Consider the following 19,366-nt stretch of genomic DNA (forward strand, 5'->3'; position numbering starts at 1 on the left):
CTAGGACAAAATGGCTTCACTGGGGTAAATTCATGTCAGCATGTGGAGTCTTGCTCCAGCTCTGGTCTGATCTGGAAAGCAACAGTGTGCTTGGAGGATCCAAAGTCATCCATCAATGCTGTCTTTGGAGACATGCCCTGGTAAATTTGTTATATTTATATGCATGAAAATGCCACTCCTATGTCAGCAGTAGCTGCCAACAACTAATCTCCTTAAATTTGGAAAATAAATGTGTCTGCTTGCCATTTAGTAATAATAATAAAACGGAAGAATAAAAGTAAACTTCTAACAGGCATCTTAGCTGGAGACGCAAAGCAAATCCCAGAGAAATGCACAATCGTGTCTGCACCACACTGTCAGGCAGTTAACAAATAACACATGAAGAGAGCTACCAGCGCAGCACCCTGCCCTGACACAGGCAGGGATGATTTCCTCCAAACCACTCAGCCTTGGCAGACAAGGTCGCTCAGAGGAGTCATTGTACATTCAGCATTGCACCGGCTTTGAAGGGTCAGGTCCAGGGCGGGGTTTTGCAATCTGCTGACTGGCACATGGGTCATCGGTAAGTTTGTCAGATGCAATCGTGCATGGTCCATTCCAACAGATTTCACGGGGCAACGCTCATTGACAACCATCACGTGATTCAGTGGATAAACAGGAGACAAGGAGAATAAAAATTCCCTGCAGTCACGAAGGTCCCCTGAGCAACCTTCCCTCCACATGCCCATCCCCGGTTCCTACCTTCCTCAAGATGCTGGTGCAACCATCACATGTGATTCAATGGATAAACAGGAGACAAGGAGAATAAAAATTCCCTGCAGTCACAAAGGTCCCCTGAGCAACCTTCCCTCCACATGCCCATCCCCGGTTCCTACCTTCCTCAAGATGCTGGTGGAGCTTTGCCGCAGATGGTGAACTGCTCCCGTCTCAAATTTTTTCAGCCACACCCAGTCTCCCTGTCCACGATACAGGTGGGTGAATGATAGAGCAAGTCTCTGAGCAGCAGCTAACATTGTGACCTAGGTCTGGATTCCTGATCCTTGACTTTGAAAGTGATATGGGATTTTAATTTTTCTTGGCAGTAGGTTCTCTCTATATTGCACCTGAATAAGACTATCTACAGGAACCCCTCAAAAAATGGGGGAGGCAAGACCTTTGCCTGGATCAGAGCCTCATACTTGGAGAGTATCAGTATCTGATAAACAATGATAAATTGATTCCAAGTTATTTTGCTCCTTTTCAGGAAAAATTGCCATATCATTTTTTTCAAAAAGCTGTGTTTTTAGGAAAGAACTGATGGATGGGATGACTTTTCTTGCTCACTGCCTCTGTTTAAACTCCATACAATCCTATTGGCACAGAGGGGAATTTAATAACCTTTATTCTGTATACTTGGATCCTGTCTTGTAAGAAAGGTCCTTATTAGAAATGTCACCGCCTAAAGGCTCTGTCTTGTAAGAAAGATTCTTCACTGTGCCTTTAGGCAGTGACATCTCTAACAGGGACCAGACCTGTCAATGCTACATCCAGATGTCAAATGCCACCACTCAACATGACTCCAAGTGTTGGAGTGAGGATAGGGGTAGAGTCACATTAGACACTGGTAAGTCCATGCTTGGGAGTAACTTATTTTCCTAAACACTGCTAAGTCCATGCTTGGGAGTAACTTATTTTCACCCTCAGGATCCATCAGCAGTATTCACATTCTGGGACCTACAGCGCTACAGCCCAAGACTTTCTCCACGTGAGCAGGTCGGTGGGGTAAGGCTGCATCTACCTACCTCATACAAAGCCACGTTAGAGGTTTCGTGGGTGGCAGCTGCACTTTTCAAGGAAAAAGAGCGAGTTACGGATTTCAGGCTTCTGCCATCAGCTGCCACGCTGTTTGCATCAGTCAGACTGTCCAAGGTCAGCCTCTGGAAGGCAAGGAAAGCAGGTGCAAGACAGTTAACACCTCTGGATGTAAACCTCCAGTCCAGATCTGCCTCGAGCCATGCATTCCACCCATGATAGCCACCTCCCAAACCTCCCATCTCACCTCTCTGAATACATCTAAAAGGCCTGTAAGGTTGACCCGGTTTAGTACCTTGAAACTCTACAGCAGTACTTTAGGTGATGGAAATGCCATGGCTTGGGGGAGACACCAGAGGAGGCAGGTGTCTGAGCAGGGCACAGGGAAGTGTCTCCTCTGGCATGGACAAAAATCCTGTATCTGTGCCAGTGACTACGCAAAGGGATTGCTCCACAGCAGTCCATAGTGTTGGCATGGTCTTGGGCATGGCACTGGCCTGTGCCAAATAACGCTCCCCCAGGAGATCCCCAGCTCTGGGCAGGAGCCAGCACAGGCTAGGAACAGTTCCCAGTAGGTAGTTTGCATACAGGCACTTTATTTTAGAGGGTTAGATGGTGTTAGCTGTATGGACATTAACTGTTCTACGCCATCCAACCTCAAAAAGAGAGTAAATCCTGGCTGCTAGAATAAACACAACCAAGGGTACTGCTTTACATCACCATGACAGCTCTGACACTGCACATGAACCTAATCTGAGACTCAAAACCATTCAGCATATGGGAAATCTTCTGATATGCAGGGGAACATGAGGCATGGAGAAGTAAACGACATTCCCAGACTTTGGAACTCCATGATCTTTAAGATCCCTTCCAACTCTAACCATTCTATGATTCTATGATTCATGTGTATGAAAATATCGTACAGCAAACCTGTCTTTGAGTGTCCCAATTACTTCCACAAATGGAAGGATTTACCTTTTTATGTAGCTCTGGGTTGATGAAGACGAGGTCATCCAAGGTCATTATGATCTTGTTAGGCCCCCTGAATAGCTGACTGTTCAAGATACTATGCCTGGGAGATTTGGAGAGTTACAGTTATCACTTTTAGGTAGGTAACCAGTTTACACCACTGCTGAGTCCCCCACATCTGGATTCCCCCCAGTAGTGTGGCAGCTGTAATCTCAAAGGGTCTTATCACAATGGACATCTTGAGTCACTCTGGTTACACATATGAACTAGGTATGTACGTAATGCATGTGTTGTTTTGCTTGGTTTTATTTTTCATATCCTAAATAATTCTCCATTAGGAGACAATAAGAGGTTTTATTAGACCAGCCAACATGGCTGGTGAGCAGACAGCCTCCAGGCACACCAGCCTTTCCTAGGGACTGAAACTGAACCATGGGTAACTTAGAAAAGCTGCCTGGACACATGCCACCATCAAAGCACGCTGGATGAATCTCTATATTGTAGCATGGTGTGGTATGAAGCACACAGCAAGATACCCCCTTGTAATGACAGCAAGCTCATACAGAGGAAAATGTTACAGAAGATGAGCACTTTGGCGTGCGTGGCATAGTGCAATGCAGCATGGAGGTCTTGGAAGCGGTATTGCTGAGCCAGTGGTGTTCCTCTTGGCCAGGAGTAATTAGATCAAGAAGACGACTGTGCTGATTCACATCTACTTCTTCCAGGACCTGAGCCAGATGGGATGTCTATCACGCACTGTGTAACACAGGCCAAATGTGCTTCTGGCATCTCCATGGGATGCTGCTGCCCATTTTCCAAAGGTTGACTCTCTGCACTGGATTTGCAGAATTGCCATGGGCAAGAGAGAAAATTCAGTATAGTCGTCAGACCAGAAAAGACACTATCTGTTGCTCAGCTACATCCTGCTACTTGCCCAGCTTCTCTTGAATTTGCAAGGCAGAATAGACCACAAGAAGAAACGATGCACTGTCAAGGACTACGTGTTCATGGGATGGATGGTTCAAACAGTCATACGTCCACTTTGTGCAAATCAATATGAAACATTCCAGAGTTCTGATGTTAGTTTTTAGCTGGGATTCATCTGACACTAATACTCACCCCACGGCCATTCTAGGGGCTCAGGGAAGAGGCAGCAGGCACACACCATCATTTTGAACCCACTGTTTCAATGGATGCCAAGGTGTAATGCTGAGCACAAAGCCCACTGTGCTGTGGGACAGTCAAAAACTCAGCAAGCAGGAAGAGAGAAGAGAAAGGAAAGCTCTTCCATTGCCCATAGTGTCACTATTTTTGTACAATAAGCTTTGTTTACGCTCCAGATGATGTCTGATCTGTAGACACCTAAGTCTTTTCTTGATGAGGTTGGCAATAGGATGCCTTTTGCTAACCATACTGTGGAACGAATCTGTTTTCCAAAATACCAATAGATCACCACGATTCACTTTTCCATTGCATGTACCGCTCCGGGCATTTTAGAAGAGCACAGACAGATTTTTGGAGTTCAGAGGGAGCTTTGGCCATATGGCCACAGGCATCACCTGAAATGATATTTTTAATCATCTTTCTTTAATCACATTGTCCCAAGCCATCCAACTCAGCAAAAAACCTCATCACTTTTGTACTTTTCACCTGTCCTCCTGAAAACCTTGTTTGGTCAATCACATCCTCTCCCTGAAGCATGGAGGAAAGCACCCTTCTGCTGAAAGCAAAGCACAGAGAGTAGAGTGACTCATTTAAGGTCATGCAGCAGATCCCTGCCAGAGCTAAGACCAGAGCTCCCACGTTTGAACTCCAACCATGCAGTGGTTTAAATTTAGTTCCAGACATGCCCTTCCCTAACATAAATCATTGTCTGAGTCATGCTAGACATTTTTTCTTCACTTGCAGATGGCTATACATCTTTACTCATGACTGAGCCTTCCCAAGCACAGTCTGGTACTTGTGGAACAGCTTATGAGTAGGCAGAAAGATTGTCTTTTATTTACATAATTTTAGAGGCTGGTGGCCAAGGCATAGAGCAGGGCTTTAAAGTGTGGGTGGATGGAAGCAACCTCCTCAGTGCCTGCAATTATAAGGTATCAGAAGCAGCTGTGTGTTATAAGCATGGGAACTGTTTGGGGTGTTGCTTGCTGGGTGGCCTTATACCATCTGGGTTTGGAGGGATGATTCAGGAGTGGAGAGAAAACATGTTTTGGGATGATCTGAGAGGCAGAGCTGGATGGGGCAATCTAGGAACCCTGCTCTCCTGAACTCATTGCTGATGAGTAAATTTGCCTACTAATTTCAGTCTAATTTCACTCTTATTTCAATCATGCACCAGGTAGACATCAATGAGAGACATTACTCCAGGGGCCAGTTTGGAGCAGGTTACCTTAGGTTATGGCCATAGTGTCCTTGCCAAAGAGCAACCCACAGCTCCTGGACCACCCAGTCCATGCTGCCTCATGGCCAGCTTGGATTTAGGGTTGAGACACAAGGGTGACCTATGCAATTGTTGGAAACTGTCACTTCTCCAGTAGACTACTTCACTTGCTCTAAAGATCCCATGTCCTGACTAATATATATGTAACATGAATGACCAGGGAGCTGGACTCCAGTTCAAAACAGGAGTGAATCAGCTTGGTAATAAAGACGTATCCTAATTAATTGCTCCAAACTCTCTCCAGAGATATTCTCTGTCTCTTTCTCTTTAGTAGATGGAGAAAGTAAAGAGGGTCAGCCTACACTCTTCATAGGAAAAATGGTTATATTAGGGTCAGAAATCCAGGAAAGAATGATCTGGAATAAGAAAAAAAGACATTTTAGGTGGCAGCCCACTCAGTCTCTACCATGATGTTCTTAAAGCAGATTCCTGTTGTTGGTTTGTGTGGCACACTTTGCACTTCCAAAGTGATAGTTACCTTCCTAATGCTTCAGAGCCATCACGCAGCTAATCCTTCCAGCAACAGAGCGCAATGTTCTTCCAAACCTGGGCTGGATTAAGGGTAAAATGGCTCCTCCTGAGATGACAGAACCAATGCCCGCAGCGCTCAAGCCACTGTCACTTAATAAAGTGAAGAGATATGCGGAGACTAAAGACCACAGTCCAACCTCCTGTGTGTTCACAAGGTTCAAACTACTAGTTAAAGTGTAAGTAAGTCTCCCACAGAAGCTAAAAGTGGCACCAAATCACATACTGCAGTTCTCACCTGATGAGAGAAGCCAGGCCCCCAGCACAGAGCACCAGGGCAAATATCAGCATCACTCCCAAAACCATGACCGTAGGCTCAATCCCTGTGCAAAGAGGGGAAAAGAATCAGTGAATCAGAAAATCTCATTGATTTAGAGAATAATATCGAAAATATAAGACTATTAGACTACAAAGTCAAATATTCAGCCAGGAGAATGCTAGAAGGCAATTTTTATGCAGTGGTAATTTGTGAATATACAAATACTTACCAAATGTATTTACATGAGACTGCAACTACTTTAATGATTTATTTCCATGCACTTTTTTTCTATACAAGACCTAGAGCCCTGGATCAGTGGAAAAATAGTTTTTCTTTAAGTAAATACAGACTGGACTCACAGGGAAGTAAGAAGTTTGAGAGGCAGCTTCTGTAAAGTTCGTAACTTTTGAACATTTGACCCTCTTCTCTCCAGGAACCGAAAGGCTGAAAAATCTTTATCATGTGGTACCAAACTGACAGCCAGCATGAGTCACCAGCCCAGCTGGGATTTTTCATCCCCTGCTACAGATTTCTAGCACTGAAAAGAGCAGAAGAGAAGGAGGAGAAGGCTGAGGTCTTCCTCAAAGAGCCCATCAACAGAAAGTGCTGCAGACAGACACTGCCCACGAGTGTCTTTGCTGGAGGGCTAAGGAAAGCCAACATGAGTGGGTGAGCTAAATTCCAGTGGGAACTGTTTGCTGTCTTTGTCTCTTCTGACTTCTGTTTATTTCAATTTTATTCTGTCTGTATTTAGAGATCTTTAAACACAAACAAGAACAGAGAAATTGGGGCTGAGAAAAGGTTCATAACTCGGTGTCATGCACCTAATCACGGGCCTTTGTGCAGACATTAAAACCTAGAGCTTCCCAGTGAAAGCTGCAGGCATTTTTGAAAATCGCACCTAATCACGGGCCTTTGTGCGGACATTAAAACTTAGAGCTTTCCAGTGAAAGCTGCAGGCATTTTTGAAAATTGGTGTCCTTTTCAGGAAAAGACAGAGCTTTTTAGCTGAAATTTTTCAGCTGTGTTTGGACTTAGTTTCTGCTTCAGCCCAGGGCCCCAGTCCCTTATCATCCTCAGATGTACTCTGGCCCAGGTTGCCCAGAGAAGCTGTGGATGCCCCATCCCTGGAGGGGTTCAAGGCCAGGCTGGATGAGGCTTTGGGCAACCTGGGCTAGTGGGAGGTGTCCCTGCCCATGGCAGGGGGTTGGAAAAATGTGATCTTTGAGGTCCCTTCCAACCCAAACCATTCTGTGATTCTATGATATTATGATTCTATATAAGTCACTCTGCTTTCATGCTCCAGCCTGGAACTAGCCCTGTACACCTCCATCTGAGAAGAAATCCAGGCACAGTAGAGCGGATATCTCACGGCCATTTCTCTACCTTGCAGACAGTGTGGATGTAGACCAAGGTTTCACTCCACCAAAGTGCAATGGAAAGCCAGCTTTCTCCAGGAGGTGCTCTTGAATACAGAAATGAGCAAGACCACACCGAGCTGGCCTGGAGGGCAGGGTTTGTTCTTCATGCATGGACAAAGGCAGTGTTGCAGTCCAAGCAAGAGCAGGTGACAGCAACCTGATGTTTATCCCTAGGAGGCAAGGGAGCTGCCAAAGAAGTGTCTCCCTCCAGAAGGACTGGTGCGAGTGTGAAGCCAGAACACATCCCATAATGGTCTTGCACAATGCTAGATCCATGGAAAAGGAGGGGCTGGATCAGCTTAGAGGCAGATTTGCAGGAGACCTAGTGCTCTGGACCTGTGGTCACCTGCTGGGAAACGTTACTGAAGAGAGAAGGAGCTTTGAATAGCTTGGCCATAGGGACATGGGTGGTTTTTCTTGCTGGACATAGGAAAAAATGCCTCCTGGACAAACCAGTGATGGAGGGTAGGGTATGAAAGTGCCGTCTCACATCTCTGCATGGCCTTCTAACATTTTCAGAGAGAATCTGTAACTCAGACCACAATGTAATAGGAACAATGTGGAGTATGTTAATACTCTCTTCTGTATTCAATCAGAATACTGATTATTTACTGCTGTTGTCTCCTAAGCTTCCTCAGGTAGCCCCCAGAGACTCTACTGTCTGAACAAAACTTTGAGAAAGAGCCTGAGAAAAATTCTTTTGCTTACTGCCATTGCATATTATAACCCACAAGTGCTTGGCCATATTTTAGAGGACTCTAAGGCAATGTGGTATTTGAAAGGCAGTGTAGAAAATCAAGGAATAGCAAAGTGTCTCTCCTTGATCATGTCCTTTGCTTGAAGTAGGGGCACAGTTGCACATCGTGACATGAGGAACCTTACACAGCTGGAAAACATCCAAAATCCATCCAATTTCATTCACTGAAGCAGCATCTGATAAGCTGAGAGCAAGAGCTGGCTGGAGCACAAAATTCACTGGGGCGAATGAGAGACAGTAAAAGGACAAGAGAAGTAAAAAATAAACACCCAGATAAACAAACCATAAGGACCAGGATCTAGCGAAGGCAATACCAAAGACCAGAGCGCTCATGTTGCTGATGGATGGGCCATTGGAGGGACAATGCAAAGCCTCGAGGAAGCTCAACCAGAACTTTATAACCAATCAGAAGTGAAAGCAAGGTTACGATGGGCTCATGGGAAAGAGCAAACTTACAGTGTACTTGAGGGGACTTGTGAGATTGTGTTAAACTCAGGGGACACTTCAAGGGGACTGTGGGAGTATATGAAACTTCTTTTGGATGTTTAAAGGAAGATAAAAAATGGGGAAAGGGAGGGATGGGTGTGAGTTGGGGAGGCTCAAGCATGGGATACTGGAGAGGATGGGAATGCTGGTGGCACATAAGCATGTTGTGCATTTTTGCAAACCCTGCACCTGATCTTCACAATCTGTTCTACCTTCTTCTTAACCCCTGTTCCTAATTTTTTTTCCTTGGTGAGGGTGCTCTTAATTCTGCTTGTGTGTGACATTTGCAGACTTCAAGTCAGCCTAGCCAATGTGTAAGATAAATGATCATGCAACCCATGAGACACCACAAGTTTGGAGATCGGCTCCTGAAGAGACCAGAGAGTTTGAGAGCTGGCTATGGGGAAATTACAGGTCTGGACCATCTACCAGAGGTTGCATTTGTGTATGTGTGCAGGGGCTGGAGTTGTGAGATGTATTAGTAAGCCTGGAGCTTGATGAAATGGTGCATCAGAACAGGATCAGGCCATTTGTGTTCTCCACTGATTGTGGGTATTGGTGCCTGTTAAACACATGGCTCTCCTGAATGAGCTGGGCTGTTGGTGGCTGCACTGTGTGTGTGTGCACATGTACTGGGAACACTTGCTCAGCCCCACTACTGGTGGACCTGGATTTGAGAATCACAGCATCCTGGCAGCTTCGCATCCAACCCCCCTCCAGCCCTAACTCCGTACAAAAGCCAGACTGAGACCTGGATTTAATTCTAGTCATAAAATTCAGTCTCTGAAATATCAGTACTAATAATGAATTACTGCTTCACTGACAAATGCCTAGAGCTTTATGCTTTTGTAAAGGTGTGAACATAAAATCTGATCTCTCTAAAGATCAGTGGGATTTTTCCATAGACTGCAATGGGATGCTAAATCGCTACGCTGTTCCTAGTGGCAGTGCAAAACTATATATATGCTAGCATTATATTTGTGTCTTCTATAGCTTGCCAGCTGCTGTAAGATCAGCGCATCTCCCATTTCCATGGAGCAACACTGATTTAAACCAGCTGAGCCAAGGGGAAAGTTTTTCTCAGCTACTGAATGAAATATTCTGTAGATGCAGTTAATTTTGTCTGTTTAAGCCATATCCTGGAGCAGCAGGAGTAAATGCTTAGTATTATAAGTAAATATGTCAAGTGGAGGCTAAGTATCCCACCCTGAGATTTTGGCTTCCCTGTGGACTTTAAAACTGCACCACAGTTGCCTCAAATGAAAAATAATCAGTAAAAACTGTGCCCAGTCTTGCAAACCTAGGAAGCAGTTGCAGATATCTCTGTCCCTAAGTGTTCAATTACCACCTCTGTTGTCTACAGTTATTCAAATTATTTTGACTAACGATTATCATCTTTTCTTGAGGAGGTGAGCTCTGATGATCCTTAAAGCCTCATAGCTAACTGGGTAAAGAAGCTGGGGTTAACCAGGAGAGATGGTGAGAGCATTTGCTGTTCTGCAGTTCTCTTAGGCTGTCTTCAACACAAATCCTCTTAGTTCCCTGTCCCTCAGAAGGACAGGGACACGGTGCTGGCTGGAGCCTCTGGCATATATTGATTGCTGTCCAAACAGGCAGATGCTGACTGTTAGAGATGGAAAACCCTTGCCAGCACACAACAGTGGCAACAACCTTATCAACTGAAGGAGCAATAAGAGAGTGTTGTGGGTCAACACGGGGGTCTCTGTATAGGACTCTCATTACAAACAGCATGATGACTGGTCACATTTATATGAATTTCTTGAGTTTAGGGTTTTCTCTTTGGGGTGCTCTCCCCTACAGGAAGAGCAAAGATGAAACTAATATGAAGCACGGACTCAATGCCATTTGATCCTGTTTTTTTGTCTTTCTTACCTCCAGTGCAGAGAACATCTGGATCAAACCAACAGCTGGAGTCTGGCTTGGGTGGAGCTCCACTGGGAAAGTGGATGGCCCGGTCCAGGGACTTCACAGAGTCTGAAGACATGTCCAGCAAGTGGGTTGGGATGAGTTGGTTCCCATGACCGTCTGTGTCCAATATCACATAGTTGCTCAGCCCCTTCCCACAGTTGTCTGTCTCTACCCAGTGACTAAATCCAGGGAAACTGAAGTTTTTTGTGTGCTCAGCTATGTTAGCTCCTGAGATTCTGACTCCTTTCCTCCGAGCACTGTCTATAGCCATTGCCATGAAGTAAACGGCATCATAGATTGTTCCAAAAAGTGGAGAAACCTAAAAACACAGGAGAAATTGAGGTCATAATATACTGCTGCCAACCTCAGGTTTGAGATTTGTGGCAAAAACATGTCCCACTGGCTAAGCTGTAAACTCAAGAACTGAGACATCTGACCATTAGGGCTCACAGACTAATGGTTTGAAGAATTTTACGTTGAAGGTAGCTCTGGATCAATCCAATATATGTGTGACTTTGAATATCCGTCTTTTCTTATGGTTGCACCTCAAAATACAATTTCAAAATATATTTAAAACCATGAAAAATTACTTTATTATGGTAAGAGGTAAGACTCTGAGACAGATGTCCAGCTGGCATTTTATCACAGCTTGCCTCAAAGCACTGTGCTAAACCATCTTCCACAAACAGAACATCAAAGCCAGAGGCTCGCCTCGCTACCCAGGTAGGAAAAATGTCATGCCCAAAGAATCAGTCCTCTTTGTCAGAAAATTGTTTATTCCTAAGATATAAAAACCACAAAGCAGAGCCACAGCAAACTCGTTCTCTGGGGTACCAAAGCCTTTTCTCCTTGCACTGCTCCCTTCTGTGCTAGATGTGATTTAGGAACCTATAAATTTACCCTCCCCTAAAAATACACGTAGTGGCTTTTGCAGTCGCATGGTCATTCACAGTTGGTAGGTGAAGAGAGATTACAGCCATAAGCACTCATGATAAAATGAGGAGTGCTGTTGGGAGCCACAGAATTTGACATCTTTTGTGGGATTCGTTGACCAGATGTAGGCAGCTGCAATGAAGAACCCTACACTCAATATACATAACCTGGGCTCTCATTATAGTGAAGGGAAATAAATGAATGTTTTCAAGGCATGATTCATCTCCTCCTAAAATAGACATCCATGCAGATCTGATAAATCATGTCTTAAAAGTACTCGTAATTTTTTGAAAGATCATAATGAGATTTGAAGATGAGCTCAGCTGAACCCTACATCTCGTCATCATTATGACAGATTCCCCAATTCTTGTAAAGTCTACAGGGTAGCAACTGACTTGGTTTTTTATAGGATACTGGTGGCACTTAGATAATTGTGCTGTCAAAGAATAACTTTGACTATAGTGCTAAGAATGAGGCAGCAATGATCCTAAGCATTTCCCTCTAGAAGCATCCAGTATTTCTTTGTCTGTTGCATCCCTCCAAATTCTCAGGCATGTGGACATCTTATTCTGGTGCCTTAAAAACTTCACAGACTTTATCCACCTTAGGAGATATCTCTTTAGCTTCAGCCTACTGCAGTTAGCACATAGCAAACAAAGTCTGAGAGCCTCAGAGACAACCCCTTTCTCCTGAATTCCCAGCATGGTCCTGCCGTTGAACCAGGACCAGTTAAACCAAGTCTCAGTTGAACTCTGAGTTAGGTTGACAGAGATTCAAGAGAAATATCCTTTTGAAACAAATGCAGACCACTTCCAACTTTTGTCATATTTTTCTCAAAATAAAAGCATGCAGTCTGGGTTGTCTCTCACCTGTACTTTCTCTATATCTCCCATTACCAGGTTCCAGAAAAACTCAAGAGAAATTATATTTACCTGGGTGGCTTCCAAGTCCCTGGATATTTCACCACTTTCTTTAGCTTCCCTGAATGCATCATAGAAAGTCCTTTCTCCAGACACCAATGTGATAGTCAGCACAGCATCGTATGCTTTCTGGAGATTGCTGTCATTATCAAAGACGTTGAATGAGTTGTTTTGGTAAGGAAGACTGTACAGTAAAGTGTCGTATGGAATGAAGACGTATCTTCCGTCTGCTAGTCCCATTTCCAGAGCTTTTTTGAGTAAAGTGGCCTGTTCCTCTCCTCCAATGAGCACAGAATGCATGCACAGGAGTATAACTGAAACACAAGGATTGCAATGTTGTTAATCCATGTGGGGTATTAAAAAAAAAAAAAAAATATCTCCGCACAGTAAAAGAGCTGCCTGAACTGCTGTCTCAGGTCAGACTTTAACGGACCCCCACCAATGTGATGGGCTGAGGAAGTTGGGAGCTACACTCATTTTGTTCAACCTCTGGAGGTCTGCAACATCTAGCAAAGGAGGCTGTAAGCATCACCCATTCCTGGAGCAATACAGAAGGAGGAGCAGCGAGAAATTTTTACAAAAGTGAGGCACAGGCCAACACGATGGGAAGTCATGGTCCTGTGCTGCCATCAGCTGAGGGATGTGAGCTTTCCCTTTTTGTGCCCTGAGCTGACAGAATCCACACCGTCACTATCAGTGCCCAAGCTCTACCCATGCACCCTGTCACTATATAGGCAATTTTAGGTTGGGCACTGTGTTGTGTTTCAACATCTGGTCCATGCTTGGCCATCCCAGAGTCTGTGTCTTTACCTGCAAAATGTCATGGGGCCAACGTTCCCATGTCTGGTGGGGAGATCTGAAACACTTGAAATATCTGTTTAACAGGCCTTCTGCAGTGCTCCCTGGCCTTTCATGAAAGGAAGCCCCCCTGATCTTTCATCCAAGACAGCATTTTGAAGCTCAGCCAGTGAAAGGAGCAAAGTAGGGCAATGAGGGAAAGTTGCAGGAAAAGTTGCAGGAAAGTTGCCTGCTATTAAACCTGCTACTAAAAGGATAGAGCAGGATCTCTAGAGTTGCTGTGGTCTCTCCTTAGGAGAAAAAGTACCCTTAGCAAAGTAGGAGCTGAAGTGAACAAGAGCTTTTTCAGGTTCCTGAATTACAGGAAAGAAATAGATACTTCCAGGCAGTGATTCATCCCAGACTAGAGCAGAGACCTTCAGGTGGTCAGATCAATCGCATTTGAAGAGTGCTGGTTCTCTCCATTGGTTATGAAAGGAGCCCATCATCTCTAACTCACATGCAGAGCTGTGATGGTGATGAGATGAACCCACCCGAGGTGGATTCAGTCTCAAGCATAGATTTGAGCAATGATAAGACTCAAAGTTGGACAGCACCTTGCTACCCTTGTTAGTCTTTGGCATAAAAGGGAAAGTCTTAGCTAAAATGCATCCTCATGTGGATTCACAGTGCTGACTGCTGGAAGTGTACATCCAGGATCAGAGCTCCATCACAGAGTTCCTAACAAGGCTCTGAACCAGGAAAATATGTGGATCATTATTTACTACATGTGCTGTACATCAGCAAGGGCCCTTTCACTGCTTTAGTAAGTGGTGAAAAACACTGGATTTCACTGCTGATACTTTCACTGTGTCACAGGTAGCACGGACACACCATCAAAGCATGAGATTTTTCATAATCCATAATCCAAAGCACTGTAAATATAAAACCTTCCTATAAACCCCTCTTTACACTTGACAGGGTCAAGCACAGACACCCGTCTACTAAATATTATTTTTTCAGACAAGCTGGACACAATATTTCATGTCGTAGAAGACAATTTTGCCCTATCTCCATCACATACAAAATGGCCAGTATTCTTTCACATGAAGCCTGGCTCCATTAAAGACAGAGATAAAATTCTGCTTGACTTAAATGACATCAATACTTTATTCTCTAAGCTATGCCCATTGGATAGCAATGCAGCTCTACCCTGGAGAATATGAAAACAAACAAACAAACAAAAAACCAAAAAAAGTGACTCAAAGCACTCACTTTTAATGCCATCCACCGCTTTAATCTCATTCCAGGTGTCTTCAAAGCCTTTTTCTCCCTTATGCACAGATGTAACAATACCTATGGGAAGCCCCCGGTTTCTGAGAGCACTTGCTAACTTGTTGGCTGTGTCCATCCAAATATCCTCTTTGGAAGCAATGATGCCAACATGAGCCCAGTTAAAATATTTCATTATTGTAAACAAAACTTGGGTTGGAGAGGGCAGGGTCCTTGCAAATGTAGGGTGGTGGATGCTGGAATCCAGTTTGTAATTGATGCACATCCATGAGAAGATGGCTTTGTTCCAGTTTTGCCCGAAAAGTGTAGCCACCTCACAGAAGCCAGGGTTCAGAGGGCCTATGAAAGCTGAGGAAAGCTTTCCAAAGTCAATGAACCTAACCAGAGCTCTTGATGTCTCACATTCTTCTTGTAGGACCACATAATCCAGCCTGTGGCCAAGATTCAGCGCAGGATCTTTGCTTATTCGTTCCACTGCTAACCGGGCAGCCACATGGGGAAAGGCCTTGGAAAAGAAGGGGTCACAGTTCCAGGGTCCAAGCAGTCCAATTTTAAAAACAGAACAATGTGCTGGAGAGCAAAGTAGGATTATTCCCAACAGCGGCCACCAGAGAACCTGGAAAAATGTCTTGAATGAATTTCCAGTGTTGAACTGATGCAATCTAATGTGCCCTGACAGCCCCCAGAACAAGCTGTTGGGACACAGTAGGACAAGTGACATTGTTTTACAGGTGGGTAGATCTGCGCCGAGTAGATCTGCGCCGAGTTCTTCAGGAAGTCAGGCAGTGCATTACCAGCTGCTGGAAGAAAAGTAGATTACATTTGCCTTCCCGTACACGTATTTGTTCAGTGCAGGTAGGTGCAGCTGAGTCAGCCCGAATTACACAACAGTTCTCAAGGTGCAAGTCTGTGAGGTGCCAAAACCCTGCACAGACACGTGTTTATGCACCACACAAGCCACTGCACCATGCAGACAAGCATCCAACTTAAATTTACCATAGTCCTTTGATGCACACTTACATAAACATTTTAAAATCCTTTGTAATATATTCTGAAACCAAGCAGTGAGGAGTGATTCCACTTTGCAGCAGTAAACACAACATATGGATACACTATATTTTGGTTTTTTTGGAAGGATAAATCCCAAATCCCACAGACAAACACGCACATAAGAAAATAAAAAGGCAAAACACAATAAGCCAGCAACTTTTGCCAATCCAAAATCCTCAGTGAGTTTTGAATATGAATCAGACCCATACAAAGATAAATATTCACACACACATATATAGACCCATATATACACTTCCTTAGAGATACAGATGTGTGTGCATATGATTTTAAAACTTTCTGAAAAGATTTTTTCAAGGGCAACTCATAACAGAGTCCCTTAAACCTAGCAAAATGAAAGGTGGATAAACAGGTAAACACAAAACGAGGGAAAAGGGCGATTATGATTTGAATTTAGATAAAGAACTGTTAAATAATTGTCAGGGGAAAAGCTTTGTGTTTGCTCTTGGCTTGAAATATTCTTGGTTAAAGACTAGGAGCCATAGGGGTTTTTCTGGGGAATAACACCCTCACCCTTCATTGCCAGGCACAGAAATCACAAACCCACAACAACCTCCCCGCCATCTGCAGTGTCACCCCGTGGCTTAGAAAATTTGCTGATCCAAGCAGGTTCGTGCTCTAAAAATAGCAGACCCCTTACCAGCTTACCTGTTCATTACTGGAGAAGTATTTTTATCCTGGAGCCTCAGCCACCGAGCCATGCAATGCAGAGCACCGCAGGGCAGTGGATGCTGTAAAATCACCCTCAGATCCTCTAGCCTGACGGAGAGAGACCTCCAGAAAGAGCCACCCGCCAGCAGAGCAGCTTCTCAGCGGTGGCAGTGGCCACCCTGGGATGCGGGTCCCACCTCGTGGTCATGGTCAGCCTCCCCTGCAAGTGTGCTTGGCTGCCCACCTCCTTGAACTTCTTGCTTGCATGGGCCACTCCAGCTGGGTGGGTGCTCTGGGACCTTCCACAACGTGTCAAAAGCTTCGGGCCACTCCAGCTGGGTGGGCGCACTGGGACCTTCCACAACGTGTCAAAAGCTTCTTATGTCCTTTTTGGTGAGGGCCATCCTTCTCCTCCAGGGTTTCATGACTTGGAGTACATCCTCCCAAGCCCTTAGTTCCTCAGTGAATGTCTTGCAGAGCTCCAAGGCTGCCCCACTCTGAACTGCCTCAGTGCAGGGATGTACTGGTATCTAACTGAGTAACTGTTGGGATGGCATCTTAAAGGTCTGCCCTTGGATTAGTGGGATTTAGCTCCTGGGATCTGCCCCTGCAGAACAGCTCCTTAAGTCTCTCTGCACCATAGCAGGGATAGCTCCTCTTCTGCCCCGTAAGCAGCAGAGACAAGAGCTTCAGTGCTAAAAGGGGGCTAGAGGAGAGGTGGGGAGGCATCAGGGAGTGCAGCGACAGGACAAGGGGTAAAGGCTTTAAGGCGAGAGACGGTAGATTTAGATTAGATATTAGGAAGAATTAGGGTGTGAGGGTGGTGAGGCAGTGGCCCAGGTTGCCCAGAGAAGCTGTGGATGCCCCATCCCTGGAGGGGTTCAAGGCCAGGCGGGATGAGGCTTTGGGCAACCTGGGCTAGTGGGAGGTGTCCCTGCCCATGGCAGGGCGTGGAACGAGATGATCTTTAAGCTCCCTTCCAACCCAGACCATTCCATGATTCTATGATTCCATTTTAGGTTTGGGGTAAGATTTTATTTTGGGCTTTACTATCCTGCTGACGTGTTGCATTCCCCTTTTCCCCATTTCTTCCTTGTCCTCATCATGCCACACACTGAGATTTTCATACTTGTATCAAAATCTTCTTGGTTATTTCCCTTGGTTCCCTAGACATTTCCCTCCAGCGGAGCCCTCCAATAACCCTCCCCACACTGACAGACACCTTCCTTCCCCAGTGGACCCAGCAATAAAACTGACATCCTGGAAAGACCTTGAATGTCTCCACACCCATCCTAGCTAGGAAGGTCCTCGCAATAACATAGCTGAGGTCACAGGACCAGCACCTGCGGTCTAGAGAGAACCATTTGCAATTCAACCTTTTAGCAGTATTAACTTCAAAGACATCCTATAAATTATACACATCTCGTTGGTGCGCGTTCAGAAGCAGTTATCTCTTTGTGACTAATGATTATGGGAAGCCACAAAGTCTTTCAGATGCAGTGGGGAGAGCAGCTCCCTCCGTTCATTTCATTTATTTCCCTCCATTCATTGATTTCCTTGCGCAGTCCAGATCTGGGAAGGTTCCTGGGCACATGCTTCATTGAAGTCTGGTACAGCTCAAGATGGTTATCAAGAATTACCAAATTATTTTGCATTTGGAAAGTGCCTAAAAGACAAGCTAACATCAAGCCTAAACTGAGAACGCTGCTTTGTGTGCTACTAGTGCATTAGGTTTTGACACTGAGTTTTGATCAAAGCAGGAAATTAAATAACATTTTTTGTAGCTAGGAGTCTGATTTTTTTAACCAAACTTAAAACTTTGATTTATCCCAACAGAAATATACATACATTGCTATCCATATATCATGTGCTCACTGCTGTCTCATTTCTTTTGGTGTCACCAACAGTACTGCAGTTTAATTTCACGCAGGGTCTGAAGTTTCAAAGTCTCCTGGAGTAGCTGCAAAACTCCAGTGATTCCTTTCTAGGGGATGTTTATACCCTTAAAATCTCCTGTGTTGAAAAAAAAGCGTGAGTCAGGCGTCCAACAATGAAAAATTAAAAAATAATCAACGTGGAGGTCTATTTATCAGCGTAATTACACTGACCCTTAACAATTTGTATTTTTTCATAGCCAAGTGAGTTGAAACCTTTTTCACTTTCTCCTTTTTATTCTCGTTTGCCAGTGAAAGAAAGACCCTCCTGCAACCAAGTGACAAGCTGGTTGTCCCAAACAGCTCTGCCACATCTGTCCCACCTTTAGGCATCCAGGACTCGGGGTACCACTCCTGCCTTTGCAAAAACAAGCTCAGGTCCTGGCATTGCTTGATTTGCCTCAGTAATAAACACAGTAAATAATGCAGCTGAGGAAAAAAAAAAAAAAAGATAATTAATCTGGCTGGAACTAATTAAAGTCTAAGACCCGGTGTATGCCGCCAAAATTTGCTTTTTTTTTCTTGCATCTTAAGCTCATCATTACCGCAGCCGCCACATCACAGAGCAAAGATTTCTTTGTAACGCTGTGTTGTTTGCACACCATCAGATCGATTCCCAGCACTCTTCTGTACTCGCTGAAGTGAGCGAGAGATGCATGTATTCGTAAAGCCGTAACACTTCCCATGGGAAGGGGAAGCCACAGCTGTAGCATCGCTTTGCCTTAAATTTTTAGAGCAGAAGAGGGTGCTCTAATCTCTCTCTAGTCTGACCTCCCACATCAGCCTGGCCAAGCATCCTCCCAGGAGCTGCTGCTGCTTGGAGCATTTCGAGCATCCTGGAAATAAAATGGGTTTTGTAATGAATTATACCAGAGGGTACCGCTGAATAAAGCTGATTTCTCTGGAAACCTTCTGTATTCCAACCTGGCTCCTGTTCTGACTCTCCCTGCAGAAAAGTCTTATATCTCCACTGATTATAGAGAATATTGAGGGAGAGCAGCACGGCAGCACTCGCGTTAGCCTTTCTTCACGTCCTCCGAGCTTTAATTAAAAGCTCCAGGCTTGGAGGATCTACCAGGTTCCCACGTCTATTATTCCAACTGTTAATTACCTCCAGCATTAAAAATACCCACTTAACACCGAGTGTGTCTGGCTTCAGCTGCCTGCAGCTGGCTCTCGCTCCGCCTTCGCCTGTGAAACAAAAAAA

At 44.8% G+C, this 19,366-nt stretch overlaps 1 protein-coding gene across 1 annotated transcript in view; it reads right to left on the minus strand.

Annotated features, from left to right (window-relative positions):
• Nucleotides 1-15,227, minus strand: part of GUCY2F (guanylate cyclase 2F, retinal) — a 45,700-nt gene extending 30,473 nt beyond the window's left edge. Inside the window, exons 1-7 of the mRNA XM_010073470.1 lie at nt 14,489-15,227; nt 12,449-12,750; nt 10,548-10,902; nt 5,970-6,054; nt 2,767-2,863; nt 1,782-1,916; nt 876-956 (exon numbers count right to left, since the gene is read on the minus strand). Of these exons, the coding sequence (XP_010071772.1) occupies nt 876-956; nt 1,782-1,916; nt 2,767-2,863; nt 5,970-6,054; nt 10,548-10,902; nt 12,449-12,750; nt 14,489-15,227 (1,794 nt within the window). The remainder of the gene's footprint in view (nt 1-875; nt 957-1,781; nt 1,917-2,766; nt 2,864-5,969; nt 6,055-10,547; nt 10,903-12,448; nt 12,751-14,488) is intronic.
• Nucleotides 15,228-19,366: the final 4,139 nt, after the last annotated feature.

The sequence above is a fragment of the Pterocles gutturalis genome, unplaced genomic scaffold (assembly GCF_000699245.1).
Source record: "Pterocles gutturalis isolate BGI_N339 unplaced genomic scaffold, ASM69924v1 scaffold16207, whole genome shotgun sequence".
Classification (NCBI taxonomy): Eukaryota; Metazoa; Chordata; class Aves; order Pterocliformes; family Pteroclidae; genus Pterocles; species Pterocles gutturalis.